The sequence below is a fragment of the Pocillopora damicornis genome, chromosome 3, assembly GCF_964200805.1.
Source record: "Pocillopora damicornis chromosome 3, jaPocDami1.2, whole genome shotgun sequence".
NCBI classification, from domain to species: Eukaryota; Metazoa; Cnidaria; class Anthozoa; order Scleractinia; family Pocilloporidae; genus Pocillopora; species Pocillopora damicornis.
Genome location: NC_142672.1, coordinates 4,087,493 through 4,115,213, shown reverse-complemented (window position 1 = coordinate 4,115,213; position 27,721 = coordinate 4,087,493). Strand labels below are relative to the sequence as shown.

Sequence of the window (27,721 nt, the reverse complement as noted above, 5' to 3'; positions counted from 1 at the left end):
GTTGTGTTGCATGACGCGTCTTACTTTGATACACTAATTTGTTTGCGCTTGACAGCGATTTCTGCATTTCGATCCCACGGCATGTCTTTGTCGTATCGTGTTTACTATAAGTATCCTTGTTTCCTCCAGTAAGGAAAAATTTGGTTGATTTGCTGTTAGAAGATGGAGAGACGCTGTCGTCCACCTCAAGGCGTTCAAAAGCACAACTTTATTTAGAGAGTTAAACCACCAACACAAGATGACTGTAGATAGAAACACAAGTTATCAATACAGTCTGAGGCGATACCAATGGTGTTTGGTCGATTCAATTTAAAGCAAAGTAACTGGAGGTATAGGCAAGTAAATAGGTTTTTAAAAAGAAAATTAGTAAAATAAGATTAGTATTCAAACAAGTGCTATTAGTACTTAACTAATGTCTATTAGTACTTAACTAATGTTAGTGTTGCAAATGATGTTAGCTTTGTAAGTATTGTCTGTGTTGCAAACAGTGATTATAACAGTACCGCAAGCACCGTCAGTTTTGAAAATAGTTTTGTAGATTGATATAAAAAAAAAGTCCAAAAAAGATGTGACCATTTATTACCCTAAGAGTTAAACTAAGCCTATAAACTATACGTTAGTTGCATGTCTGATGTCTTATATAAGCCAAATCGTCTGGATCGAGCTAGCAATGTCCCGGCTTCAAGTTTGCAATTTTTTAGCAAATGAAAAATTTGTTTTAATTTTAAAGAGTAAAGTGGACATACGTTTCTGCTCCAAATCACGCTGAAAGGAGGGCATATAACCTATACGCTAGCTCCATATCTGTTGTCTCAGATGAGCCAAATAGAGATAACAACTCGACGGAGGTCTGGAGCTGGTAACTTTGAAAATGATGAAAATTCATTCTCCGAGCACAATTGTTCATATTCATGTTGACTTTAGCTGTCAAAACTAACAAATTCTGAGATGAAAACTGTTAGATCATATGTCTATGGATGAGGTTTAAAATCAACAATGTTAACTTCGAAAATCAAGGCATAATCATGAAATGGTATTGTCTTGCCAAAGAGGACAGAGAAGCAGCTATTTCAGTGACTTTCCTTTTCCGTCACGTTAATAGTCACACAAACATCATGCTCCCGAGGTCACAAGTATTTTATCATTTTTTGACATTGCAGACAAGATTGCTCTGATATCTGATGGCGTGTAATGTCGAGTGCGAAGAAACCACATTTCTTGTAAAATTCAACAGCATTTAGAGAAGAGTTCACCTTGACGCGCACGGCTCCAAATTCCTTTGCTCTGTTCTCGAGTTCCTTTACCAGCGCGGTTCCCACCCCCTTAACACCGCAGTCAGGATTAGAAAAGAGTCCCCTGATCTGCATAGCTTTTCCATCAGCAGTTTCGTCAGAATCTGCTCCTGTATCTGCAGTTAGATGGCCAAACCCCACAACTCTTCTGCTCTGAGCGATCTCCGCTACTATGATTTCATTCGCTACTATAAAAGGTAGATACTTCGCTTTTTCCTGTCTAGCAACCCAAGCAGAAACATCTTCCGCGCCATAGCGAGTAGAACACTTCTTTTTGATGGCTTCAGTGTGGATTCTGTAAATCTCCTCCACGTCGGTTTCGATCGCGTTCCGAATCCTCAACTCAGCCTCCATTTTGCTCCGCGTCAACGATCATGTCTTACTGAACAGCGGTTGGTAGATCCCAGCGTGCCATTCGAGGTCAAAAGTAAAGATGGCCGACTTGTTGAATGGATGCAGTTTTACAAAAACGTAAACGTCAGAGGACGTTCTTTGTTGTCTGAAGTGTCAGTCACCCTATATTTCGTTGTGTTGTTATGAAGTTTCTCGCTAATTAGCTATAAGAGGTAGCATGGCTGAGTTAACGACGTGGGTTTCCGATAAACTACACGATGTTCTAGGTTTCTCGGATAGGTACACGGTAGAATACCTGATCGGACTAGCCAAAAATTCCACCAGTGTTGAATCTCTCGTACAGAAGGTATCAGAAGTAGACAACAAGATGGCTTCCTTTGCTCAAGAGCTGTGGTCGAAGCTACCGCATAAGACACAGCCAGTAGAACACCCGTACAGGGCGAAGGAAAGAACCATTCTTGAAGAGAGAAAGAAGTTTCAGGGTTATTCATTGGTGTCTGATGACGATGACGAAGAAGAGGAAATGAGTAAAGCCAAAGCATCTAAAAAGGATAGAAAACGGAAGCATCTGCGAAGGAAAACAGAATCATCCAGCTCTGATGAGGGTTCTCTTGGTGATGATACACGAGCTTCGAAGGATGTTGGTAATGAGTCAGACTCGGATGAATGGGAAAGGGAAGAAGAGGAAAGGCGAAAAGACTTGGAAGAGAGGGATGCGTTTGCTGATAGACTGAAGAAACGTGATAAGGAGAAGACCAGGAATATAATGGAGAGATCAGACAAGAAGGTATCTTAGTAGTACCATGACATTGTAGTGAAAGTCCACTTCCAAGATCCAATTACAGAGAGGCCAAGTGCAAAGCCTTTGTTGTAAGAATGAGCTTCATTTGAAAGAACAAAACAAATTATTGTAATTTTAAAGGCATTGTACACACACTCATTTTTTAATTAGATGTGGGCTTCTTGGAAATGGACAGTACTGTGGGGCAGAGGTTTCAGTAACTTTAACCAAAAGTGGCTGCCAATGGTGTGCTAGACACCTGTACTATAAGGAAAAATGCAAACAGGCAGGAGTGCAGGCAAAACCAATGGTGGTGAGAGGTATCACAACCAGTAGAAGTGACTAAGCCAGTAACTAGCTTTTATTGAAACCCCTGGCTGGGTATGATTGCTTTGATGAAAGTTTTCACATGTAGTGTTTGTGCACATTGAAGTTTATTTTTGCGAGCAAGTTTAGTACAACTCACTTTGCAGTCTGAGCCTTACTGGCTGATGTGTGAATTTGGATTCTTCTATACTTTGTATTTTAAGTCTATACCTCAAATTTTCTGCAGATCTGTATGTTGTGATTTCATTTTGTCAGCTGTTGTGCAAATGTTTTTGTTATAGCTGGATTTTAATATTTTGAAATTGAGTGTAAAATAATGGACATTACAACGAGGCACTAGGACATGGACCTTACAAACTCTCTAGTTTATTTTGGAAAGCCTCCGGCTGAATAATATTTGTTTAAAGCCGATACTGCCATTAATGAAATTTTAAAATTGGGGCCATTTTTTGGCCAAATATCAGTCATCTGTGAGGTGACTTTTGGCCATTAGTTTTAAAAAAAAACATATGCATAAAGAAGTGAATTTTTTTTTCGCAGGAATGTGCATTAGTGGTTTATGAAATATATGTACTAGTAGTATATGTAATCGTTTGACCCCTAAGAGTGACTAGCATCTAATTTCTCCTTACAGTATCACCTCTTGATCACACAGTAAGATCACATGAATTAAGGAAATGATCACCACCAAATTCTCCTTGTCATCTCCTTGGAAATGTATAGAGTACCATATGAGGAATAAGCATACTGATGTTGAGGTGTACAGGTCTAAGTTTTTCTCTTTTTACTCTTAAGGCTTTTGAGGAGGCAGCTAAAAGACTTAAAATGGACGAGGAGGATAGAAAGAAAATGGTGAGAGCTATGACATATTAACTATTGTTTTTTTATAGAATTTTCTAATACATGCTGAGCTCACCAATAGTGTTGCTGGCAGACATCTATCCATTTTACAAATTCCTCAAACATTTCCATTGTTAGCATCTCTGAGTTTGACAGTAAATTTTGAGCTACCATATTCAATTTGTTCACAGCTGAAGGAAGAGTGATCTGTATCTCATTTCATATAAGGTTTATTTCATGAATTACATAGTTTTGTGTATATCTTTACAGATTCCTGATTTGAGAAAAAAGTCTCGCCGAGATTATGTCAAAAAACGGCGGGTGGACAAACTCGAAATGCTCCAGGAGGACATTCGTGATGATGAGTACTTGTTTGAGGATGCTCAGATCAGCAAAAGGGAAAAACATGAACGAGAATATAAGAAAAAAATTTACCATTTGGCAGCAGAGCATGCCAAAGCTGGAGAACTGGAAAAAGTTCAGAGATACGAAATGCCACAGGAAAATCAGAAACCTGCCAAATATGATGAGAGTGCAGTGGAAGAACTGGGACCTAATTACGAGCAGAAGAAGTGGGAGGAAGACAAGCTTGGTTATGCTGTTATGAAATTTGGCGCCAAAGACGCCAAGGACAAGAACAAGGTAAGTGACTTCAATGGGTAATGCTTAAGATCATGGAGAGGGGAGGGGAGGGGAGGGGGGCTCATTAATTTTCTAAGCTTCAATACAAGGGGACTGTAGAGATAGACATAGTTAAAGTGAGGTTTGTGTAATGCAAAGGTGTACTGTATCTACGTTTTACTGGCATGAAGTGCCTGCGTGTTTCAAATGATGCACATGTAAAATAAATTTATTATGCAAAGTGACTAACAGTGATATAATTTAATTTCTTCTTAATTTTTTTAAATTTATTTTTTAAAATTTTCTGCCCATGCAGAAAAAGGATTATGATCTTGTTGTGGATGAAGATCAGATTAATTTTGTAATGGCTGAACAGATTCCAGGGACAAAAGAGAAGCAGGTGAGATCTACATGCAGAGCTGTACAATATTCTTCTTATCTTGAATAACATATTATTAACCAGTAGTTAAAAAAAGAGAAGAAAAATATCAGCTTGTCACTGTTTGGTGGATTTACAGGAACCAGAGATGAATGACTATCAAAAGAAAAGACTTACAATTGAAGAGGTAATTTAAATCTTGTAGTCTTGTTTGGTTTGTTGATTGAATGCTCTTTTAAAATGAATTTAGTGACTGACTCACTGGCTGGCAGACTGAGTCACTGAATGAAATGTGCTTGTCAATTGCAGTTTTTTTTGGGCATCTCTCTTTTGTTAAATATTTACAGACAAAAAAAAGTTTACCAGTTTACCCATATAGAGAAAGCCTTATTGAAGCCATCAGAGAACATCAGGTAATTACGTAATGAATGAAGGATACAGACTCTTGTTTTAGCTTTCAAAGATCTTCTTCATTATTCTTCTTCATTATTTTGGTTTGCTTCTTTGAGGGGTTATTCTTCTGATTCTTAAGTCAGAATGAAAATGTTAACAATGTACAGTACTTGTGCTTTGACAATAGTTTCTTTCTTTTCAACTTTTGGGCAATGTGCCTAGCACCAGTAAAGGATTATCCAGTTATTACCACAGCACCAGGGCTATGGATTAAATTGCCTCTTAGCATTAAAAAATCTCCATCAACAGCTGCATGTAGTTTTAATAAGAATTTAAAGGCTTATCTTTTTAAAGAAGCTAATATCACTTGTACATGTTATTTTTGATAAATGGGTTTAAATATATTTTTTTAGCTTTGCAGATTTATCTTGGTACATGTAGGTTTAGATTTTAGTTTTTACCCTAGCATCACGATTTTAAGGTGCTATGGAAGATTAGCTAAATGGTGCTATTTGTATTGGTATTATAATTATTATTGTTATTATTATTATTATCAAATGTAAGGTTTATGAACGACAGCCTACTTAGTGTTTCTAAGAACTGGCCATTCTTTCTGTTTGATTTGGAAGGAAATTTTTGTCATCTTGTAGGCAGATATGCATTTTCTACGTTCACCAAAATGCCTTTCTCCATGGTAACAAATGAGAGTACCAACTATGGTTAGCTTTTGGGCCTCTGTACACCTAATAAAACTGAAGAAATTTCACCTTGTTTTTGCATCAAATCAGTTCTCTGCACGATTATCATGCAAGAGAGGCTGACATAGCTGAACCAGATTTTTATTCCATGTTTACCCTTTAGCCCGACCGCCTCCTGGTTAGCTCAATTGGTTAGAGCGCTGGACTGTTGTGCAGGAGGTCGAGAGTTCGAGCTCCAGCCAGACCAACACTCAAGGTCTTAAAATAACTGAGGAGAATGTGCTACCTTTCTATAATGTCAAGAAAAGGATAGACATTCTAGTCTTCTTGGATAAGGAAGAATAAACCGTAGGTCCCGTCTCCTGCTTCTATTAATTAGTAATTTTGGTTAGGCAGGGGATGTTAAAGAACCCACTCACGAGATTACTGTGATGTGGTCTGGCCTGTTTACTGTGAATTTGGAGGGGGGGGGGGGGGGGTCTGGCCTTGTTAACGCGGGATCCTCTGTAATTGGCTAAAGCTATAGTGGTCTCCCTGCCTGAGATAATTAGGCGAAGTTAAATAAATAAAAATAGCCCTTAAAGGTGACTTCCATCTAATTTGTCCTTACAATATCACCCTTATATCAAACATAAAGATCATGAGAAAAGATAAAATTATCACCAACTCAAGACGCTTGTGATTGTTAAACAAGTTCTCCCCTTCAGCACCTTAGGAAATGTTTACTGATGTTAGGTTGTAAAGGTCTTAGGAACTCATTTTGAGTCATTGTTTTTAATTGTAGGTTATTATCATTGAAGGAGAGACAGGCTCAGGAAAGACCACTCAAATTCCGCAATACCTTCATGAAGCAGTATGTCCAGTGTTCATTCCTCACTATTTAAGACAGGCTCTGGTGTTTTTAATTTAAAAAAATCTTCATATGTGAACGTTTATGAGCAGCTGTAACGCGAGGTTGCAACTCTTGTGTAGGTTTCCTTGTGATTGTCACGGAGTTTTACAGTGTTTCATCATTTTAGTGATGAGGAGGAAAAAGTGGCTACGGTGCTTTACTGCATCATAACTGGCTATGCTTATATAACGTGTGATATTATTGAACAGGTAGTACATCAAAAAATAATGAAGTAAACCCTATTTTATCCCGTGGGATATGCCAAATAAACGAAATGGTCTCCTCAGGAGAACCAGATTTTTTAAAAAATTGCGGAAGAATGAAGCGCAAACGATTCATGCTTTGACTCAAGTGAGTCAATAACGTAAATAGGCCACCGTTAAGAGTTTGAAAGCTGACATTTCGAGCGTCAGCCCTTCTTTAAAGTGAAGACTGTTCATTAGTTAATGTTCATACTCAGCTTTGAAACTCTTAACGGTGGCCAATATACGTTATCAACTTAGTTGATAATACTGAATTACCCTGTTATACTCTCCCACCGACGCAGCACCACAGTTTCTTTAGAAACTTACCCCCTTTATTCATGCTTTGATTTGATTAGATCTTGTGCTTTCCATTCACTGGTCAGGTGTTACTGTAATCTGCCTTACGGGGCTAAAGTTTGGGAGCAAGACAAAGTTTATTGTTTCAGTAGCCTGCAAATAATTGTATCTTTCATTTCTATCAGCCCACTGAGTGGTCTTTTGCCTCCTTACATGGCAATCCATGGTTAATAAAATCAGGAAGATTAATTCACATATTGGGAATCTTTTAGGGTGAATGCACCACACATTTTTTTAACTGTGTTCCTGGCATCTCTTCTTATAGGGCTTTACCAAGGGGAAGATGAAAATTGGTTGTACACAGCCTCGACGAGTCGCAGCAATGAGCGTAGCAGCAAGAGTATCCGAAGAGATGGGTACAAAATTAGGGAATGAGGTACAAGTTTCAACAGCAAAGGTCCGGCCACACGCACGTAACATTTCAACGAAACATCTTGTAACATGTTGCGCACAACGTGTTGCACACGTTTGGCCAGCTTGTTTGATGTTATTGGACCAAGTTTGGAAATGGTCAAATTGTTGTGTGCGTTTGGCCAGCTCCTTCACAACATCTCACAACACGATCCAACAATGTTGCAAGATTTTGCGTTGAAATGTTGTGTGCGTGAAATGTTGTGTGCGTGAAATATCGTGGGCCCTAAAAAGGAAAGAGTATAAGCAAAATTTACGTTTAGTGGTTACCAAATGGTTGCAGAAATTCAAGCTTTTGAAGTACTTCAGGGAAATTTTGTCCTTTTTCTAGTAGATGTGCTCATTTATCCGATATTGGATTTTTCTTATCTCTTGTTATGTTTTAAGACTTGAACTCTTTTTCAGGTTGGATACAGTATCCGTTTCGAAGATTGCTGTTCAGAGCGAACCATAATAAAGGTAAGACTTTTAACCCTTTACACTCTAACATCAGTATGCATATTCTCCATACTGTTCGCTTTACATTTTTTTAAGGTGCTGGCAAGGAGAATTTGTATGAAAATCAAGAGCATCTTTATTTGGTGATCATTTCTCGTATTCTCGTGACCTTAATGTGTGATTCAGGGGTGATATTGTAAGGAGAAATTAGATGCTGATCATTCTTAGGGGTCAAAGGGTTAACCTACCGCGCTGTTGTCAAAATGTGTAACCTTACAATATATGGGTTCCAAGACCTGCAGTTTTCTTCCTAAGGGGAGCGCATCGAAACAAAGGTTAGAAACAGCAAAATAGATTTATCTGTTGTAACAATTTACAGAGAAAGTGTTCTTTTGACAGTGGCAATTCCAGTTTACGTATTAATGGTGTTATGGTACGGCGAGGAGGTAAACATCTTACTTAATGTAGTGTGGATTTGAAGTGATTGTCGTAAAACCTTAACCAAAGGCCAATCAGAGCAAAGGAAAATATCGCAAGAAGGAGATTTGCGCTCAAAGCAAGAACAAGCAGGCTGTCTAAAGCGCGGTACAAGGCGGAAAACCGAGACACGGTTGGTTTTAATTGCGCGTTTGATTGGTGGAAAGGGTGGCGCGAGTTTTTAGACCAATTACAGAGCGGAGTTATGCAAAATCAATGCAATCGCGGATTACTGTCGACACTTCATAGAGATCAATGCCTAGCTTAAGTTGTAATTATTGAAATTGGATCTTTAGTACATGACTGATGGAATGTTGCTGCGTGAGTTCTTGGGTGAACCCGATCTGGCTGGATACAGGTTTGTTACAACGTATCATACTTTATATACACTGTACATTACTGTTAACAGATCTACCCATACTATCTTGCTCTTACATACAGGTACAGTGACTTTAGCCAATGGCTATTTGCCGGCGAGGTTTCCCTTTAAAACGGCAAATCTATTCTCACCCATTGTAGTCGTAAATTCAATGACCAGCCCTTTAATCTTTTCCTGTACAATCATATCGCAACTCTCGTTGTATTTGGGTTCTCATCGACTTGTTTCTCAGCAAGTCGACATGACTTTGTGATAGTTTCTTTGATTAGATGCAACTAAGTTGTTATAAGTATGTTCTAAGAAATATGAAACTTCCTATCCTCGCCCCCTCCCCCTTTTAAAAGAATTAATAAGAAACGAACTCTCACTTCGGTTTGAGATTCCAAGAAATAAACCTAATCATACGAAAATCGTCATTGAATGTGCCTCATTTCGGCTCCGAACGCCGAAATTTCCAGTTTCCAGGCCGAACATCCGTAAAACCGCAAAGCTTGGTTATCGCCAAAACAAAAACGTTATCAAGAGTACCTTCATGTGTAGCTCCTGTTTGTTCCAAAAGATCACTGAGAGATGCAACTTAGAGGAGTGTGACTTTATTACGCCAAAGATAGGGAGCCAGGTCGTTAAGCACTTTTCAAAATGACGCCGACCATGGTCGGAAGCAAAGCACATTAGGAGAAAATTTTCGAAAGATAGGCTCTCTGTGTAGTTTTGAAAAGGGAATAGTGACCAACTTTCTAGATGTTTTTTTTTTTCAGCCGGATATGAAAATTGTACGTGTGTGATATCTAGATCAACTTTTACTTTAATTAGCGTCACGTTTCTGTTCGCAGTGTGCTTATTATCGACGAAGCTCACGAACGAACCCTCCACACTGATGTGCTATTTGGCCTGGTGAAGGACATTGCTCGATTCCGAAAAGATCTTAAACTTCTAATATCCAGTGCGACTTTGGATGCTGACAAGTTTTCTCAGGCATGTCTTGATAAGTAACGTAATTATCGACCACATAGTAGCCCGTAGGACCGGTTTTTTTTTTTCGTTTCTCGGGCCAGCAAAGAAAGATTAGGGGAGCTCAAGAGGATAAACATTCGCGAGGGGACTAATGCGAATCGATTCTCATACCTTCCGATTACGCGGTCAGACAACTTGGTAATGAGCTAGACTAAATACTAGGTTCGTAAGTGACGAACGTTCTGAAATCCGCGAACATGATGCCTTTGACGTTTCTGGTCCTAGCCTTGTTCAAGTGACGCTTGCCACATGAATCTAGTTTGTGGCTTGGCTCATGAACGAGTTCGTGGCTCAGTAGTAGAGAAGGGCAAAATCGGAAATCCCGAGTGTTGAACCTTAATGGGTGACCTAAAGTTCTCTCATTGTCCATTGTTCGTGATGAATGAATGGAGTCTTTCTTCAGCTTTTTCTATTGAACGTCAATTTGATCTTTCGAAGGAGAAGATCGTGTGAAAGCCTAGTCTTTATATTTGAAAGTGTCTGCTACAATTTACCTTTAACAGCCTACTCCTAACGTGTCGATTTCGAGATAAAGCCTTTTTGCAACGTAGTAGCCTTATACAGAGGGATTTGTCCAGAACGAAAAAGAACTGGATCAACATCGGTATCTGGGCAACTGTCCACCTACCCCTCCCTTAACCCAACATTAACCCTAACTTGTTATCAACTGACTGTTGTTGAGTTAGGGGAGAGGTAGGTGGGCAAAACTTTTCTTTGAAATTCCCTCCCTTGGAAGTGACCCAAACTGTTAAGTATAACATACCTTGTACGTTTTACCTTCCAGTTCTTTGATGATGCACCCATCTTTAGAATTCCTGGTCGACGATTTCCTGTGAATATTTATTACACAAAGGTGAAGGAGCATATCCCATTTCTTTGTCATTCTCCTACAAAATCGTATTTTAGCTTGTCTGTGTATCTTCTGAACTTCTTAAGTTAAGATGGAGTATACTGTTCTCTGGTGAAACATCAATGACAATAGCCTGGCTTTTTTAAAGACTAGATAGCGTTTATTTCCATACCGATTATTTACTTGAATCAATATGAACAAGGTTTTCCAGGAGGCACAGTGTAGTTTTTCTTCTAGAAAACTAGATCATTGTAGTTTTAAATGTTAGTATAAGAATGTTAACCATGCCAAAGCTTAGCCAGATGCCTTGAGTCCTTCAATTGGAACGCTTATATTCAAACACACTTTCTTTAAGAAACAATTAAAGCTTCTGCTTTTGTACAATAATTAATTCTCATCTTATCTTTGTTGCTAATTCCCCCTTTCCATTCCCCCATCACGAGAAGTTCTCTATTAAGGGGAAACTTTTTATAACCCCTTGGGCGTCTTGGGATTGATGTTTTACTCTTAAACAACAAAATCTGATTCCTCTTCAAGGACCCTCCGCGGCGTTTGTGACGAATACAAGCAGTCATTTTCTATCACGAGCAAACTTGCTATGCTATCTCCTGTCGTCGCTTTTGTTTTGGTTCAGTTAGTTTCGGATGGGTAAAAAATCAACCACATGCTTTGTCAGATCTATTCTGAAAATCATCGTTCCCCGTGAAAATTAAGTAATTTAGTAAATTACTACCTTTCATTTTCCAGGCTCCAGAAGCTGATTATCTGGAAGCTACGGTGGTGACTGTGCTACAGATTCATGTGACCCAACCCCCGGGGGACATCCTGGTGTTTTTGACTGGCCAGGAAGAGATCGAGACGTCACAGGAGTTGTTACAGGAGCGCACGCGCAAACTGGGCTCTAAAATTAATGAGCTGATTATCCTGCCCATCTACGCTAATCTACCGTCGGACTTACAAGCCAAGATATTCGAGCCCACCCCTCCTGGGGGAAGAAAGGTAAATATGATTTTTAATTTTCTTAATTTTTTTTTTCTATGAAAGACTAAGGTTGAAAAGCGAATTCTGAAAGGAATACCCTCGCCCACTGAATCTCACGAATCCTCCTGGCTTTACATCCACCATTTTCTTTTGTCATGGTGCCTGAGCAGATGCATTTTGATTAGGGTTTAGTAAGATTATCTTCTTTCGAAACTAGTCGTGCTGTGTCAGAACAGATCTTTGACTTCTTGTTTTCCCAGAATTTTACGAACTCTTTCATTTTTTCATTCTTTAAATTAGGAGGCTTTTAGACTGAGTATAAACCTTTGCACGAAACAAGAACGGTGATTATTAAAAATGTGTTTTTTTTTTTTTTTTATCTCAAAGCGTTTCAACCCCTATTTCCAAAACAAGTAAAAGAGATTGCTGGCAATATTTTTTCACAGGTTGTTTTAGCTACCAATATCGCCGAGACGTCGCTAACCATTGATGGTATAATATATGTTATTGATCCTGGATTTTGTAAACAGAAGAGTTACAATCCACGCACAGGAATGGAGTCATTAGTGGTGACACCTATTTCAAAAGTAAGTCTTGGTCTCAGAACTTTCTCTCCAAAGTGGCTCAAAAACGTCAAAGTTTTGATGAATTTTGCGGTGGTTAAGTAACCCACTAACTGTTTTGACTTTTCCTAGGCGTCAGCCAATCAAAGAGCAGGTCGTGCGGGTCGCGTGGCAGCAGGCAAGTGTTTCAGGTTATTCACAGCTTGGGCATACAAGAACGAGCTGGAGGAGAACACCATCCCCGAAGTAATACTATTCGTTCAATTTATCAGCTGTTGCTGAAGATAAGTACTGCTGTAAAGATTATTGTATATCTAGTCACTAAATAATTTAATCTCCCTAATCATTGTCGGCAACATAACAGTGGAAAGTGTACGGCTCGGTAAATATCCACCGTTGGCTACCTCCACTTCGGTGAGTATTTGTTAATTATCATCTCAGCTGAAAAACCAAATCAAGATGTGTATCAAGAAGTCTGGGTTTTATTCGTTGCCTTATGTTCATAATTAGGCATTCTATCACGTTGTCTTCCAAGTGCACGGATGATTTTTATTTTTGAGAAAAGACAGGTTTAAGGCGGACGTGGGGTCGGGGGATGGGGATGTTTACCCGTAATGATTAAAGATAATAATTGTATCGAGGGCCAAGCCATGGTCATATTTGTACATTCAGGGAATATAGAATATGCAAACTGTTTAAACTACCACGATGTGCCTTCGTCTTTTTGTGGCAGGAAGGGTCTTAAATCGCTTTGTTTCACCTTCCTTAGATCCAGAGAACTAACTTGGGAAATGTAGTTCTACTCCTGAAGAGCTTGGGTATCAACGATTTGATTCATTTTGATTTTATGGACCCCCCTCCGGCTGAGACCCTTATAATTGCTCTGGAGCAGCTGTACGCCCTGGGAGGACTGAACCATCACGGGGAACTTACAAAGGTTTGACAGTGAAGATTTCTTCTTGTTCTAAAACTACCTGTATCTGTGAAGAATATGCTCCAGGATCTGAAAGAGAATTTCTGCAACTGATACCAGTGTAGTTATGTCATTAGAAGTTGGTGATTAAGCCCTACATTGATAATTTTCTCCGTTCTAATAAGGATAATTCAAGCACCTATCACGCTTAGTAGTGAGGGGGGCTAGACAAGATCGTTCAACGAATAATTGAAACTCTCTAACTGTCCTTGTATCTTTGTTTCTCTCTTTCTTTCAGCTTGGACGTCGCATGGCAGAATTTCCCGTTGAACCAACAATGTCTAAAATGTTGATAGCATCAGAAAAGTAGGAAAACTTAAAATATGCTTTTCTTAACCTTTTTATCGTTGCTTGCCAAAAATTTACCTCAAGCTTTTCCTGCGGTCACGGAGCAGATCAGTCCTAACAAGCTTCCCTCACCACTTCTTGGTCACTTCCCTATGGAGCGCTAAAATTTCATCTGACTTCAATTTGAATCTCTTGTGTTAAACTGCGCTAAGAACAACTTTTAGATATGTTGATTGTGAGCATTTTGAAGGTGGCTGACAGTCAAAGTTCAATGGAAGAGAAAGACAATTTTGACTATTGGAAACAATCAAACTTGGAAAACCTTGGGTACATTTGCACAAATGTGACCCTCCACGGGAAAACGGACACTAACGCTTTTCCGTTTAAGCTGCAAAACCGTTTACTATCCGTTTATATCCGTTTAAACGGTTCATGAAAGCGTTTAAACGGTTTGCTTATCCGTTTAAAAAAATTTGCATCCGTTTAACGCTTTAGCTAAAACGTTTAAGCGGTTTGCTCATCCGTTTAAAAAAATTTGCATCCGTTTAACGCTTTTGTCAAAACGTTTAAGCGGTTTGCTCATCCGTTTAAAAAAATTTGCATCCGTTTAAAAAAATTTGCATCCGTTCAACGCTCCAGCAAAAACATTTAAACGGTTTGCTTACCCGTTTAAAAAAAAAAAGCTGTCCGTTTAAAGTTCCACGGAAAGCTTTGGACTGTTTGCCTATCATTCTGTTATAGGCAGTTCGAAGTATCAATCTTACGTTCGCTCGATACTCGCCGGTTCTTGAAATACAGAAAGACCGTATCTTATTTTGGTTTTATCTTTTGCGTGATCATAGTAAGCGAGTTTCCGTCGCATCCTTTGACAAACAAGTTAAATCGGCTACTCTCTTTCTGTTTATATCATCTTGATTCATCTTTCTTGGTTTTATTGACAATCATTTTAACGGCCCCGCTTGGTGCGTGACACCGATTCGACCTTTTATTTGCAATGGAACTTCATTGCGTTATTTGACCTTGAAAGATCTCGGCTTCAGACAAGGTGGCGGCATTGCATATGCGAATTTGTTTCGCGAAACTTCCGAACAGGAAAAAATGAAGTTCATTTTCAATACTAATACGAATAAACAAAGGAGAAGATTATGAGTTTCTCGCGGTAGCCGTTCAGGATATTCGGCAGCGAAACTATTCTCAGTAAATTGCGCTTATTTCATGAATGTCACACGAAAGCGGCAGTAATTAACCCAGAAATAAAATGCGCAAGTATATGCTAGTTATTACTTTTCAAATTATCATGCTCAATATTTTCGATTTAAAGGATAATTATCCGTTGTCACTCTAAAAGTTTTTCCGCAGAAGATCTCGCCGGCTCAACCACAGCCGTTAAACATTAATTTTAAGCTCATCGTTTGTCGATTTTGGTCAACCGTTTCTCGGTTTAAGCTATCCGTTTTTGGACTTTGGTCAACTGTTTAACGTTTCGGGCTGACCGTTTTTATTTTTGGTCAACCGTTTAACAGTGTGAGCCATCCGTTTTTGAACTTTGGTCAACCGTTTAACGTTTCGTGCTATCCGTTTTTATTTTTGGTCAACCGTTTGAAGGCCTAAGCTATCCGTTTTTGGACTTTGGTCAACCGTTTAAATTTTTTGCCATCCGTTTAAGCGGTTATGGCATCCGTTTAAACGCTCGAGTTAACCGTTTACTATCCGTTTACAACCGTTTTTCGAGACCGTTTAACGGAAAAGCGTTAGTGTCCGTTTTCCCGTGGAGGGTCACAAATGTTCGCGTAGTCTGCGTTATAAGGACTTAAGCCAGATTGTCATTTTCAATTCTCTTTCAGGTACAAATGTGTCGAACAGATTCTTACCATCACTGCTATGTTATCAGTGAACAACGCCATTTTCTACCGTCCCAAGGATAAAGTGGTACACGCAGACAACGCGCGCGTAAACTTCTTTCGTCCAGGCGGTGATCATCTGACATTGTTGAACGTGTACGATCAGTGGGTGGAGACTGGGTACTCTACTCAGTGGTGCTACGAGAATTTCATACAGCATCGCTCTATGAAGAGAGCAAGAGACGTTAGGGAGCAGCTAGAGGGGCTGATGGAGAGAGTAGAGATTGAAATTACGTCGAACCCAAATGACTCCGTTCCTATTAGAAAGGTAAGAGGTCAATGAAATCAGTTGACCCTTTGAACCTTTAGAGTAACCTGCATCTGATTTTTCGTTTAATTTTCTTCAACATTAGCCATCCTTATTTTCTCTTGGTTGATTGCTTTCTCGCTCGTAGTTTCATTGCTACCTTGAAAATAGTTTGTATTCTTCATAGGTTTTGTTTTGCACGTTGCACAAGAATAGCAAAAACAATCTTGTAGCTACGTCTTTCCAAAATCATTTCTGTTGGACAACTTTATATGGATTTCTTCTAAATGCTTTTTTATTAATGCCTAAGAAAAATCCGCTCACTTCTTTGTTAAATTATTTTACGTACGGTTAGGTCATGTACTTTTAATAATTTATACAAACTTTCTGATTGCGACCGTGCGCATCGTAGATTATTAGTAAAATATAGTTTTATCAAATAAGCTATCAATCTTGGGCGTGTTTGTGGAGCTTCATGTAAGGGTAAGAGAGTGACGTTGCTCATTTATATCTCGACACATCTTTGCTGTCGTAAATCATCGTATCCTTTCCTTTTAGGCGATCACATCGGGTTACTTTTATCACACTGCCAGACTAGGCAAAAGTGGCCAGTATCGGACGGTGAAACACCAGCAGGTAAAGTGCCTTAACTAACTAACTTTTAAATAGTCTGCTTTGGATATATTTAGGAATGATGTATAGAAGCTGTTAACGCCAGGAGTTTATTACGCAGGTAAGTTCACTTTCGTAGAAATTCCTGAGACGCATGAGAAGAGAGCATGAATGGGTGACGTGTCGTTTACTGTTCGCTTGATGTCTTAGCTTAAGGATCAGTGATCAGGGGTCAACCAGCGCGCGGGAAAATCACTTCCCAACGGCGTCCATGTTTTTTTTCTTTATCCCCACGAATGGATACGGGTGGTATTAACGAATTAGATTGGTAGCGTGTGATGGACTGGATTACCTTTTCAGTGTGGTGAAATACATGTATAGACAGCAGGAATCTCAAGACCCCTTGTTATCTTTTTTTTTAAATTGTTCTTCTTTGCAGACAGTCATGATTCACCCGAACAGCAGTCTGTTCCAGGACCAGCCCAGATGGGTGATCTACCACGAGCTTGTGTTCACCACTAAGGAGTTCATGAGACAGGTAGGGAAGGTCCCGCTCCCGAATCTGAACACCAAGAATCACGCGATAATTATATCATCGTTATCATGTGTGTACATCATGTGTGTATCTCTCTATTACATCCAAGATATTTTTTGCTGCAAATAGGTCTGTGCAGTGCGGAAAATGAAGGAAGGTCAACATACTAACGATTGGAGTGGAACATATCTGATAAAAAATCTTGGTTTGCTAGGAAATCTTAGCCTTTTGATGTAAGAGTTATTAACGAGCACGAAATTGAAACTGAACGGACGCTTTTGGTCGGTTGAAGCGCTTTTCTTGTAGTACCAGGAACGAACGGAAAAAAAGTTGATCGATCTCTTGAAGCTCATGAAAAATACGAGGCAAAATTAGCCTGCCTTCCTAGGTAAAACCCTGATTTGTCAGACCATTGCGTCAATAACTGTTCGAAAAGTCGTGCTTCCAACCCATAGTAGCTATCTCCCGTAAGTCTTTTATAGTACGTTTGACGTTTCCAATCCCAAGAAACAAGCTAGCTTTGCCGCCTTCAGGAGCATGCTGGCATTTAACCAGAAGCTGAAATGAATACTTTCTTACTAGATCATAGAGATCGAAAACAAATGGCTACTGGAGGTAGCGCCTCACTATTACAAAGCCAAGGAACTAGAAGACAGCTCCAGTAAGAAAATGCCCAAGACTGCTGGAGTCACGAGAGAGCAAGCCAGGTCGACCACGTGATTTTAGGTTGTGTGTTAAATAATATGTTGTGTCACGCCAGTATCAGACTAGTTCTGGCTCGAGTGGAACCAACTGTGTTGGACCTAAGATGATCTTGTGTCTTCTGACTTGTTGTATCGTTTCGTAAAGGATGTGCGTCGGGGAGTGATAGACTCCAGATTTCAGCGATAAACACTGTTGTTGCCATATTAAAGCAACTTTTTTTATGTGGTTTAAGTTTAGAACATTTAGCTCAAAAGTCAGTGCAAAGGAAAAAAAAACCTTAGAATAATGGGCACACTCGGTCACGAAATCAAGCATTGACCCCACCTTATAATTTCGTCGTTTATGCCCTGTGTATAGTTAACAATCGTGCTAAATTTAATGGAAAGCACTCTAGAGAGCACATTCTTCGCAAAGGTATTACCACAGGACAGTAGATTTTTGTCACACCTCATTCATCATAGAAACAACTTTAATTTAGTAACAAAATCATTATATTAGTTACAAATGAAAAAATTCTCCAACGTTATTGATCATCAACAGTTCGATTTGAGTATTAATCCGAAAGTGTACTCGTCAAGCTTGCAATTGGACCGCTCAATTAATTCATCACTAACTCAACTATACTTACAATTAACCTTAAAGGCAGACTCCCGAAAGTGAAAGGTTGGCGTGCAGTGATATTTGAGTACCACTAGGACAGCGTACTCTTCTCCAAGCTTGTACGCTTCATGTCTGTTCTCGGTAAGGGTTATCAGCCGAAGACTGAGGCTGATAACCCCTACCTCGACCTTGATTTTTCTGGATATCGAGAAAAAACATCATCCAATAATTTTTTAGAACTAAAGCAAAATCAATGCATCTCGGATCACCTTCGACACAATTGAAAATTACCCTAAAACCAAATCACCTAGCTAAGTCAAGTCGCCAAAAAAAAAAAACTTGCTTGCTCTATAGATCAACTATGAAAACCTCAGCAGCCCACATTCAGTTTTCACCCCGCCTTTACTTCAGGCCTGGTGACAATTGGTCTGTCCTGCTCTTGTCCAAGTACTTTCAGATGTGAAATATGAGCACCAAGCGCCTGAAAGAAGGTCTCCTTGTAATTGTACCTCACCCCAAACTCCTTACACGTCTCACGGACGATGGGAGTAATCTGAGGATAGTAAAACTGACACACGCCCGGGAAGAGGTGATGGGCTGTTTGATGATTGAGAGCTCCTGGAAATAGGGGAAAGGATGACTGGTTGGTTATGTTAAATGTGCATGATTAAGCTCCCGCATGAGACTGTCTTATATTACATAGACGGCACTGAATGACACAAATGATGAATTGAAACCGTAAAAGAATCTAGGCTGTGTATACCGGGCATGACTCGCGAAATAACTACTGGAAGGGTTTTGTCTGATGTGTAATAGAATCAAAGGTAATTGACCAGGCCCTAGATGCCCGATATGAACATTTTTGCTCACACTCTTACAAACAAAGGAGGTTTCAGGGACAAAACAAAACAATACAAAACAAAAAAACAGCCAGCTAAATGGGATGACAAAAACTCATGCAGACAAACCTTATTTACAACTCTCTTAACTAGAAGGATCCTATACATCACCTGTAAAAACATTCCAGAACCAACTGTCTGTTGCATAGTCCAATGTTGACTCGATCTGAAGCTCTGCCCTTAAAGATAGCACGAAAGTCTCTGGTGAGCGTTATTAACAGTCACCAATATTGTTGAAATGTGCCTCATCTCTTCGTTAACAGGTTAACAGAGAGAAGATACGTACCAATCCCTTTTCATTACTCCTTTTTCATCAGGCTGAGGCCATTCGACCTGGACATTAAAACAGAAAAAGGGGAATGGATGATTTTAGTGTGCGATCGCATTTGTTATACCTCATTTAAACCAGATGTAGTTGTAAATTACGAGGTGGTGCACGATCAGAAAAAAAATATTTAAAAAAATTTATGTTTCAACCTGAAAAGTTTGTTAGTAACAGCACAAATTTAGCCTCTCAGTTTCAGGTGAAGAAGATTGCTTGTGTCTTTAATGATATGACGTTAGGTGGCGATAAATACCTATCCTTGGTGAAGCATCAGCTGAAATGAAAGACGAACCTATCCCCCGAAAATGAAACATATTTAAACAGAAATGGAAAAATCTTCAGATTTTAACTTAAAGATATGGTGGTATGTGAAGTCAAATTTTCAGATGTTTTCTTCTCTTTCCAGGTTTTTAACTAAAGTTACCCGAGCGGCCGTGGTATTCTTGTTCTCCAATAACGATATCACGACGATAAAAGCCATACGTATCGTTTCATGTAAATAAAACTTCAATCTGTAGAGCACCTTCAAACACATACCTCACTAACAACATGAGATGCCTGAAATATAAGAGCCAACCAGTAACCAGTTGCTATCTCAGCGAGAAACAAAAGAGCAGCCTAGCATTTGAAGAAAAAGAAATACAAATGAGAGTTAGCAAGGGACAGGTTGATTGCACCGTTTCGACAAAAAGTCCTACAACCATAAGAATGCCCTTTCGAGATCTATCTAACTAAAGGTTGTCCAAGTTCCCTGATGCTGCTTTTTGTCCGCCTACATTGTACAAGTTTACCCAACCACAAGAGCACACTCAATCGGAAAACTTAATTTGCAAATATTTTTGCATTTATTTTGAATATTTAATATAACAAGTTTTAACAATTTCACGACTGCCACTTGTTTTCGTTTCCTTTAATCAATTGCGTCATGAAATCGATGGCTCTAAGTCCTGAATTCCTGACCTCTCGGATTCAAAGATAGTGTCCCTACGCGTCTTAGATTGTCATTGTGCCATTGCAGTTTTTCGTCGACGCTCTTCATTCTCACTTTATCTCCAATAGCTAAGCTAGGTAACTTCAGCTTGTGACGAGATATAGATTAAGTTAAGAGTAATAAACAAACAGAAGCTTACCATTTTCCAAAATGAGAGCAACATCCAGGGAAGTATCACCTTGTGCATGAAAAAGAAAAGTTTTCCACTAAAGAATAAAATAACATGAGATTTTGAGGGTGGATTGAGCCGCATGGTACCTGAAAAAAAATTGAACAGAACGATAAATCAATATGTTGTAAAATTATCAATGTTAGTACATTTTATCTGAGATAGCCAATAAGAGTCTGTTTCAACGAAACAGTACGAGTTTTCTGCATCAGTTGACGGCCAAAAAGGAAATACCAATTGCAGTAAACGGGTTATGATCGACCCGAAATGTGCTGCCACCTTGAATTTGAGCGAAAGTGGGGATTGTAGGAGCCCCCTTCCCCCACACATCTCTTTTGACTTATCATGGCCGACTGTTTGTTTGGTCTTTTTTTCACTTTGAATCCTAGCTTACCATTAAAATCGCTCTCTCGCCTGCGCTCAAGTTAAAAGAGATTGTTTCTCCTCTAAAAATCATCCAAGGTATTTTTTTTAACAAGTAGCATATTTCTTAATAATATGCCATATTCAGGAAAAATTAAAAACAATATTTATTTAAGCGAAGTCCTGAACTCACTGTTTTTCAGGGATATGAATGTAGTGAAATCCTGAAGATAAGTCTTGAAGCCCAGCTGTTGCAAACAAAGAGGCATAGCGTTCATGCAGATACAGTTACAGATTTTTATTGAAGCTCCCTGAATGGGTTTTTCAGCATCAATACAAATGGTTAAAAGAAATAAACTAAAATTAAAGAATATAAAACTATAGCTATGGCTAAATGTATATGTCAGAAGAATAAAATTATTGAATAATGAAGTAAACCTAATAGCAGCTCAGTAAATTGACACTTAAATTTCTTGGAACATTTTAAACACACAAGATTGCTGCTTAATGAGATCCACAGTTTCGTCCTCTATAAGCAAAAGACCTCTGACCAGTTGAAAGGCGGTAAAAAGGTATATCCAAGGTACTAGCTGATCGAGTTTGCCTGCCATGAACACAAAAACGTAGCCTAAACTTATTTGCAAGGTAATCTGGAGCAAGATTATCTACGCACTTGAAAACCATAGTTGCATCATTCAAAGTAAGTCTATCTTTAATAGGGAGCCAATTCGATGATCTTAGTCCTTCGGAGATATGGTCATATTTTTTAAGTCCCAGAACAATTCGTCCAACAAAGTTTTAAACTTTTTGTAATTTGTTAATGTTACTATTGCTCTAGACGCTTGGGCAATATAATAATTTACTCAAAACGAAGGCAGTTATAAGTAGCAACAGCGTTTTCCTATCTAAAAGATGCTTAATTCTATTGATTTGTTTTTACTCAAATAGACAGTTTGAAACACTCTTAGTAATATGTTCGTTATAACTGAGGTTTGGATCCACTGAATGCCTTAATCAAAAGACACTCCTTGTCTCAAGAAACGGGAGCGCAAGTAAATAACTTTCACGGAAGCCTTCTGAAACGTAATTCATTAACTTACCAAGCAGTATATTAAAGGCATATATACATGCTGGTTAAAGTATCGAGGCAACCAATTCTGGCTCCATTTGATTCGTCTCATATCCGGCTTCTGTTGAGAATTGAACACCATTTGTTAATGATACAGGTCTTAAACGTTATCAAGGTCCTATGTGTTTAAAAAGTTTGGCTTTCTATCATGATGCTATGTCCAAATACGCTTTATCTATGTTGATAACGTTAGAAAAGTTTTCTTTCCATTTTGCAGTTTGAAAGAGCATGCCATGAACTGCTCACAACTTACAATCGAGGTATTGAAGGAAGTCAACGTCGCTTATTTATTCAAGTGACGCGCAATCAAAATTGTTCTCAAATTTCTTAATTTGTACCCCTAGAAATAAAAGCAATTTGCTTCCCTTTTGTAGTCAAACGCTGTAACTTTTACCCCTTTAAGTAGTTCAAACCAATATTTATTTTGTTCAAAACGCTAAGAAATCAGAATTTCTTTGTAACAATCTGAATGATCAAATTTAATTTATTTTCTTTCCCAGATAATAAGCTAAACTGACAAAAATTACATTTAGCATGCTATTCGGAAAATAAGTGATTTCACTATTCTGTTATTGTATAAAATTAGAAGTACGATATATCAGGAACTCAACAATGAACTCAAAACAAGGCACATGATAGTCTTAATATCAAATGATTACTTCTTTTGCAGTGCTGATGTCAGGATCGACCCCATCGATGTTAGTAAACGGATGATGACCAAATACATGCTGAGTAATAAGAATTCATATCATTATACTAACTATAAATCTAGTAAATAATACTTCTTCAAAATCGTCAACTGTCTTATCTTCATCGAAAAAGTAGAGATCGTAAAAAATAACTCGATGGAGTCCGTTTTGCCCCCCCCCCCCCTCCCTCCAAAAAAATTGACAAAAATGTATTGAGGTCTAAATTCATTCCTAGATAGAACCATGCCTCGAGCCATGCGTAATTAAAGCATGCCTGCTAATTACAATTTTTGGGAGTATGTTTTTAAAGAACCTTTTCCGAAACTACCAGTCTAAAATTATATGAGAGCCATGTTTGGCAACGTGGGTTGAACCAAAAAGGAACCTCTGTGATTTTAAGGGTGGTGTCACAACAACTGAAGTCACGAGCCGGACAGCTCTAACTTGAAAACTTTTAGGCCGGTTATTCAGGCGAGGTCTAACCCAAACCGCGGTTTTTACGTAAGCAGAGAGCCTCAGGGATTCTCTATAGGAGGGTTGATTTAATTAACTGAATCTCCTTCCACTATTAGTTTTCGGCTCCCTTGACACTGCTCACAAATATAAACGTTTTGATAAAAAGTTCGACCAAATTCAACATGGCTTAGAGCGCGGTTAAACAACAGCTAAAATTTGTTAAAATGGCCGGCCCTTCAAGTTAAGCTCAACCTTCGAGCTTATATATAAACTTTCAGTACTAACCTGAAATACCCAAACGTAATATGACCCTCCATTTATAAAGTCAACCACATGGCCAACCAGTCTCCATACAAGAGGATTACTTGTCACAGAAAAATGGCTGAAACATAACATGAAAAGAAATATCCATTAGATTTCAAGAGTGGACGTCGATATAATTAAATGTTCCGATTTGTCAAATTAGGCAAATGAGGCCCACATTCAAACCAGCTTGCAGCCGAACTGAGCAAAACTATTTCATGTACATATAGCGTTAACAGTTCTAGAATTCTTGAAAAATATATATTTTGCTGAAATTCCCTAGGTTATGGAGAGTAACTGTGAACAAGGCGTTTCACAAATTTTAAAAATTATAAATCCAACAATATGATTAAAACTTTTTACCGCAAGGCTTAGAACCGTTTAGAATTTTCTAAAGGTAACGTATGTCTACCGCCAGAATCACTTTTCCTTTTCCAGAGCGGTCTAGAGTACTTTATAAATGATCACTTGACAAATAACCCGTCACCAAATAGTCGTAGCTGATTTTTTCAGCAGAGTAATGCTACTGCGAGAAAACGATATAGAGCCATTGTTGCTTAGCTTGGCTTCAAAATATATTTAGAGAAGATAGCGGTTTCTGCTTTACTGTGAGTTGGGTTCGTGGTGAAAGAACCTATTTTGTATTCAGTGATGGCCTATCATAATTAATAGTGGTGTGGTCTCTCCCTTGTGGTTCTCCTTTGGTTTTTAAGGGACTGCTTTACAGCGTGTCTTTTATTTACCTTGCATCGTGAGAGCTGAATATGGCTCCTAAGGCAATGAACCATCCATGGAAAAATCCCGCAACACAAGCAAAGAAGAAATTTTGTGTGGACAAGAATATCTAAATGAAAAAATTCAGCACAAGCAGTTCAAGAAAAATCAAGGACCAATAGATCTAGCCACTATCGATGACAATTTCATCCAAACTGAGAATTTAGTTACGTGGACTTCCTCAAACTTTAGCCATATGTGTTCCATGTCAGTATCCGTCTATTTTAAATTCTTCCACTCGTTCAGTAGATGATAACGATAACAAGAATAATAATGACTGCAGGATAAAAAATCTATGAGTAAAAACCGTTACCTGCACAAACCAAAGAATGATCGTCATCGCTGCCGCGAGAAAGTACCTCAACCACATCCATCCCGAGATCTTTGGATCCTATCACAAATGCGTAGAAACAAAAGTCATTTGAGAACTCTACAAACAACTCTTTGAAATCCAAGTTTCTTTCCATTACCTGAAATTGTTGGTTTTGAGAATGTCGTAGTTAATATGAGATGGGTGATCTGTTTGCCTGATTTGGAAGGGCTAACTAAAGAAGTTAGGTAGGCTAACGAGTTTTTTGCCCGTCTAGAGGGAACTTACACCGATTTGTATGAAGAGACAATCAGACTTCACACTTCCTTTTAATGTAAGGCTGGTCCGCCTAACTCCCTCACCCCAGGATTTCGCTAAGTAACTCTGATCTTTGGTCGTGCTGGAGAAGGTTTCCGTGAGAGTAAAGTGACTTGCCCACGAACACATCACAGGGCGTGGGCCCAGGTTTCTCGGCCTGGATTTCAAGCCAAGACTATCAGGCCACCAAGATATCAAAATGACCGTTTCTAAGAAGACTGAAAACACAACAATTTTTTTGTTGCTCGTAAGCTGTGGCGCCGGTATTTTCAACAGCGAGAGCAATGAAAGGAAACGTTTTAATTTGAACTAGCAACTCTTGCAAAGTAGTTTCGCATTTTTACCAAGTTCCATTTCTATCATGGATCACTGCCTCTTACTGCTTTCGTTTTTCGTTAGAATAATTATGCCCGATTATTTCTTAACAAGCAATGAGCAGTCAAGACCTATAAAACGTCATCTCTTATTTCAGCTCAAAAACGAGTTCGAGGACTCTCTTTTTAAGTACTGAATTGCTATCAACATCATGATCAGATCTCATCTTCCTACATAGCTTTTCCACAATATTCCCAGCCTTTCATATTTTTTTGTAACTCTGCTGAAAGATGAATCTTCTTGGTAGAGATGCTAGGCTAATTTTCCAGGCCAAAAAATGCTTCAAGGTACTTCTGAAAAGGACTGTCAGAGGGCTGTCACAGGGCTTTTAAAGGGCTGCAGAGAGCAATTATTTTAGAGCAATGGATCGTCTTGACGGATCAGCACAAATTTCCTCTCAGACAATTTCTATGTCTGCAACATTTACTTCGATATAAAGTCTTCGCAACTGCGTCGTTACCTGTTTTGTGTCCTCGAAATGGTTCCGTACTCTTTCTCTTACTGTGTTGTAAAAAGCCCTGTCAAAAAAAAGACACCAAGAACATCTGTGGTTACTGGCATATCGGGTGCTCCCCCTCCTCATAAAGTGGAAAGATTTATCACCATCAAGTTTTGTGCTATTCTGTTTGCTCTTTCTTTTCTTATAGGTACAGATTTTCCTTGACCGCGGTTTAACCTTTAACTTACCCTGGTTCTGGGAAAGTGGGATACTGCGTGGAAACCAACTCACCAACATAGAACTTGTCTAGCATTCTAGGAAAAAAACACAGAGTTGTCATGATAACATGCCTGTTAATAGCAGCCCTATATTAGATTGCTAGATAAGGAAAAACTGCCATCACGATGCAAGACTGGTGTTTCTCTGACGTAAAAGCCGCACCCATGTCGCCACATCATTTTACAGATGTTACACTCCGTGTACTTTACACGGTTAATTGATTATGTTCGCGACATGTCGCCGAAGCTTCGTTTGGACATTGCAGAATCTCTTCGACATACTCTTTCCATAAGCTTTTATTGGCTTACTTGAGAGTGATACACATAAACCACTGGGATTTAAGCTCTTGGAGCTGATGTCAGTTAAGCATAATGGACCACGCATCTCGCTTGGTAAGATAGGAAAGGGCTAAAAAGAGTGCGAGAAAGCCACTCGAAGATTTAAACCAATCTGGCCATGGATGGAGGATAACTGACCCTGTAAGATGTACCTTTTTTAATAGCAGTCCACAAGAACTCTTTGTGATTTTGTGGATGGTGTCGCACCTTCTGTCAATGCTGATCACGTTTTGCCTGACATAATGAAGTAATTTAATGACTCCGCTTGCAACGCTGAACATTTCATCGCTAGAAAAATAATGGGAGCTCAGTCCTGAACGCCTTAAGTGAGAGAAAAATCTGTGTTTGAAGCTGGAAAGAACAGTAACAGCATCCCCACGATTTTTTAGTACGAAGGTATCAGCTGGGACTAGCCTCAGCAAGAGCGAATATTTGTGAGATACTTTAGGAAATATTCCGTCATGAAAATAGGAGTTGACATGATAATTAACGTTCATTTGAACACTACGGGAAGCTTAATTACTTTGTAACAAATGTTTCGTAAAGCAATAAACTCCGAGATTTCATTTGCATCTCCTTGAAGACAGTTGAGCTTATTATATATTTTATTTCAATTGCAACATTACAGCTTACTTGGGTGGAACGTCGCTGAAGACGTGATACGACTGAAAAACAATGGTAACATCCTTTCCTGCTGCCATACACAAGGCATCTTTACCACCAGGGTGACGAGCAAGGAATTTACTCACATCATAAACCTTAGGAAGAAGATAAGAAACGAGAATTCAATCAAACATATAATTTGCGTGATTTGGATGCGTGCTGTACATCCTACCCTCGGGGCCAAAAGTTTAACTTCTTAAGTTCAGCGAGTCAGCAGACCCCAAAATACAGACCTACTCAATTTAATTTTCCTCGCTGAAATCCAATTCCCCTTCCAGATCAGTGTAGTGTAGTAAGTCACCATTAAAAGGTCTTTTCGTACGAAGACCATGACCACAAGAGCGACCACGAACATGTGAAAGTGACGTTTATAGCGGATTGTGCATAAGCAATATGTTTGAAGACGTTCATCCATAACATTGAGTGTTAACACGTACGCCTATATCTCTTCTTCTTTCTTCTCTTCCGTGTGAAGAAGCAAAACACCAAAATTTCATCCGGTGTTTATGAGGCATTCCTGAGACATTTTAAGAGTCAATGCGTGTCAGCTCACATTACGACCGTAACAGCCGGGAGTTCTGCTGGTGTATGAAATGTGGACTGTGTGTAACTTTCCAGCAGAGAGTCGCACAATAAGTCGCGATTGCCGAAAGCCGTGATGGTGGACCACCTCGATAAAAGAGGCTTTAAATTCCCCGATCGACCCTTGGTTTAATCACAGAGGCAAATCGCAATTTGTTATACTTTA

At 39.0% G+C, this 27,721-nt stretch overlaps 3 protein-coding genes across 6 annotated transcripts in view; 1 reads left to right on the top strand and 2 right to left on the bottom strand.

Annotated features, from left to right (window-relative positions):
- Window positions 1-193: 193 nt before the first annotated feature.
- LOC113667986 (uncharacterized) lies at window positions 194-1,712 on the bottom strand. The gene has a single exon (XM_027183866.2). It carries the CDS (start codon window positions 1,644-1,646, stop codon window positions 1,128-1,130), a length of 519 nt encoding a protein of 172 aa, XP_027039667.2. The 5' UTR covers window positions 1,647-1,712; the 3' UTR covers window positions 194-1,127.
- A 150-nt stretch (window positions 1,713-1,862) lies between these two features.
- LOC113668003 (pre-mRNA-splicing factor ATP-dependent RNA helicase DHX16) lies at window positions 1,863-17,779 on the top strand. The gene is made up of 21 exons (XM_027183883.2): window positions 1,863-2,433; window positions 3,550-3,606; window positions 3,865-4,236; window positions 4,532-4,615; window positions 4,734-4,781; window positions 4,942-5,007; window positions 6,470-6,538; window positions 7,445-7,555; window positions 7,996-8,049; window positions 8,802-8,863; window positions 9,718-9,859; window positions 10,683-10,751; window positions 11,496-11,747; window positions 12,176-12,316; window positions 12,425-12,538; window positions 13,062-13,229; window positions 13,504-13,571; window positions 15,398-15,722; window positions 16,260-16,337; window positions 16,753-16,851; window positions 17,431-17,779. The coding sequence occupies exons 1-21, from the start codon at window positions 1,864-1,866 to the stop codon at window positions 17,566-17,568; spliced, it is 3,087 nt and encodes a 1,028-aa protein (XP_027039684.2). The 5' UTR covers window position 1,863; the 3' UTR covers window positions 17,569-17,779.
- Window positions 17,780-18,004: 225 nt separating this feature from the next.
- The window catches only part of LOC113668004 (uncharacterized), a 13,829-nt gene continuing 4,112 nt past the window's right edge, over window positions 18,005-27,721 (bottom strand). Inside the window, exons 2-16 of one of the 4 annotated variants that reach the window (XM_089201169.1) lie at window positions 26,944-27,068; window positions 26,463-26,544; window positions 25,942-26,007; window positions 25,715-25,772; window positions 24,565-24,642; window positions 24,221-24,321; window positions 23,460-23,556; window positions 22,689-22,757; window positions 22,001-22,090; window positions 21,094-21,148; window positions 20,508-20,626; window positions 19,915-19,995; window positions 19,339-19,385; window positions 19,164-19,231; window positions 18,005-18,771 (exon numbers count right to left, since the gene is read on the bottom strand). In XM_089201169.1, coding sequence (XP_089057295.1) covers window positions 18,545-18,771; window positions 19,164-19,231; window positions 19,339-19,385; window positions 19,915-19,995; window positions 20,508-20,626; window positions 21,094-21,148; window positions 22,001-22,090; window positions 22,689-22,757; window positions 23,460-23,556; window positions 24,221-24,321; window positions 24,565-24,642; window positions 25,715-25,772; window positions 25,942-26,006 — 1,155 coding nt within the window. In that variant the 5' untranslated portion in view covers window position 26,007; window positions 26,463-26,544; window positions 26,944-27,068 and the 3' untranslated portion in view covers window positions 18,005-18,544. Of the gene's footprint in view, window positions 18,772-19,163; window positions 19,232-19,338; window positions 19,386-19,914; window positions 19,996-20,507; window positions 20,627-21,093; window positions 21,149-22,000; window positions 22,091-22,688; window positions 22,758-23,459; window positions 23,557-24,220; window positions 24,322-24,564; window positions 24,643-25,714; window positions 25,773-25,941; window positions 26,010-26,462; window positions 26,545-26,943; window positions 27,069-27,721 lie in introns of those variants that run through there. The other 3 variants (XM_089201170.1, XM_027183884.2, XM_089201168.1) reach the window with 3 other exon arrangements.

Excerpts from the sequence above, each read along its gene's own strand:
- LOC113667986 (XM_027183866.2), bottom strand. The coding sequence starts at position 1,646 with ATGGAGGCTGAGTTGAGGATTCGGAACGCGATCGAAACCGACGTGGAG.
- LOC113668003 (XM_027183883.2), top strand. The coding sequence starts at position 1,864 with ATGGCTGAGTTAACGACGTGGGTTTCCGATAAACTACACGATGTTCTA. Across the intron at positions 13,572-15,397 it reads ATGTTGATAGCATCAGAAAA|GTACAAATGTGTCGAACAGA; the intron begins GTAGGAAAACTT and ends ATTCTCTTTCAG. Across the intron at positions 15,723-16,259 it reads ACTCCGTTCCTATTAGAAAG|GCGATCACATCGGGTTACTT; the intron begins GTAAGAGGTCAA and ends CTTTCCTTTTAG.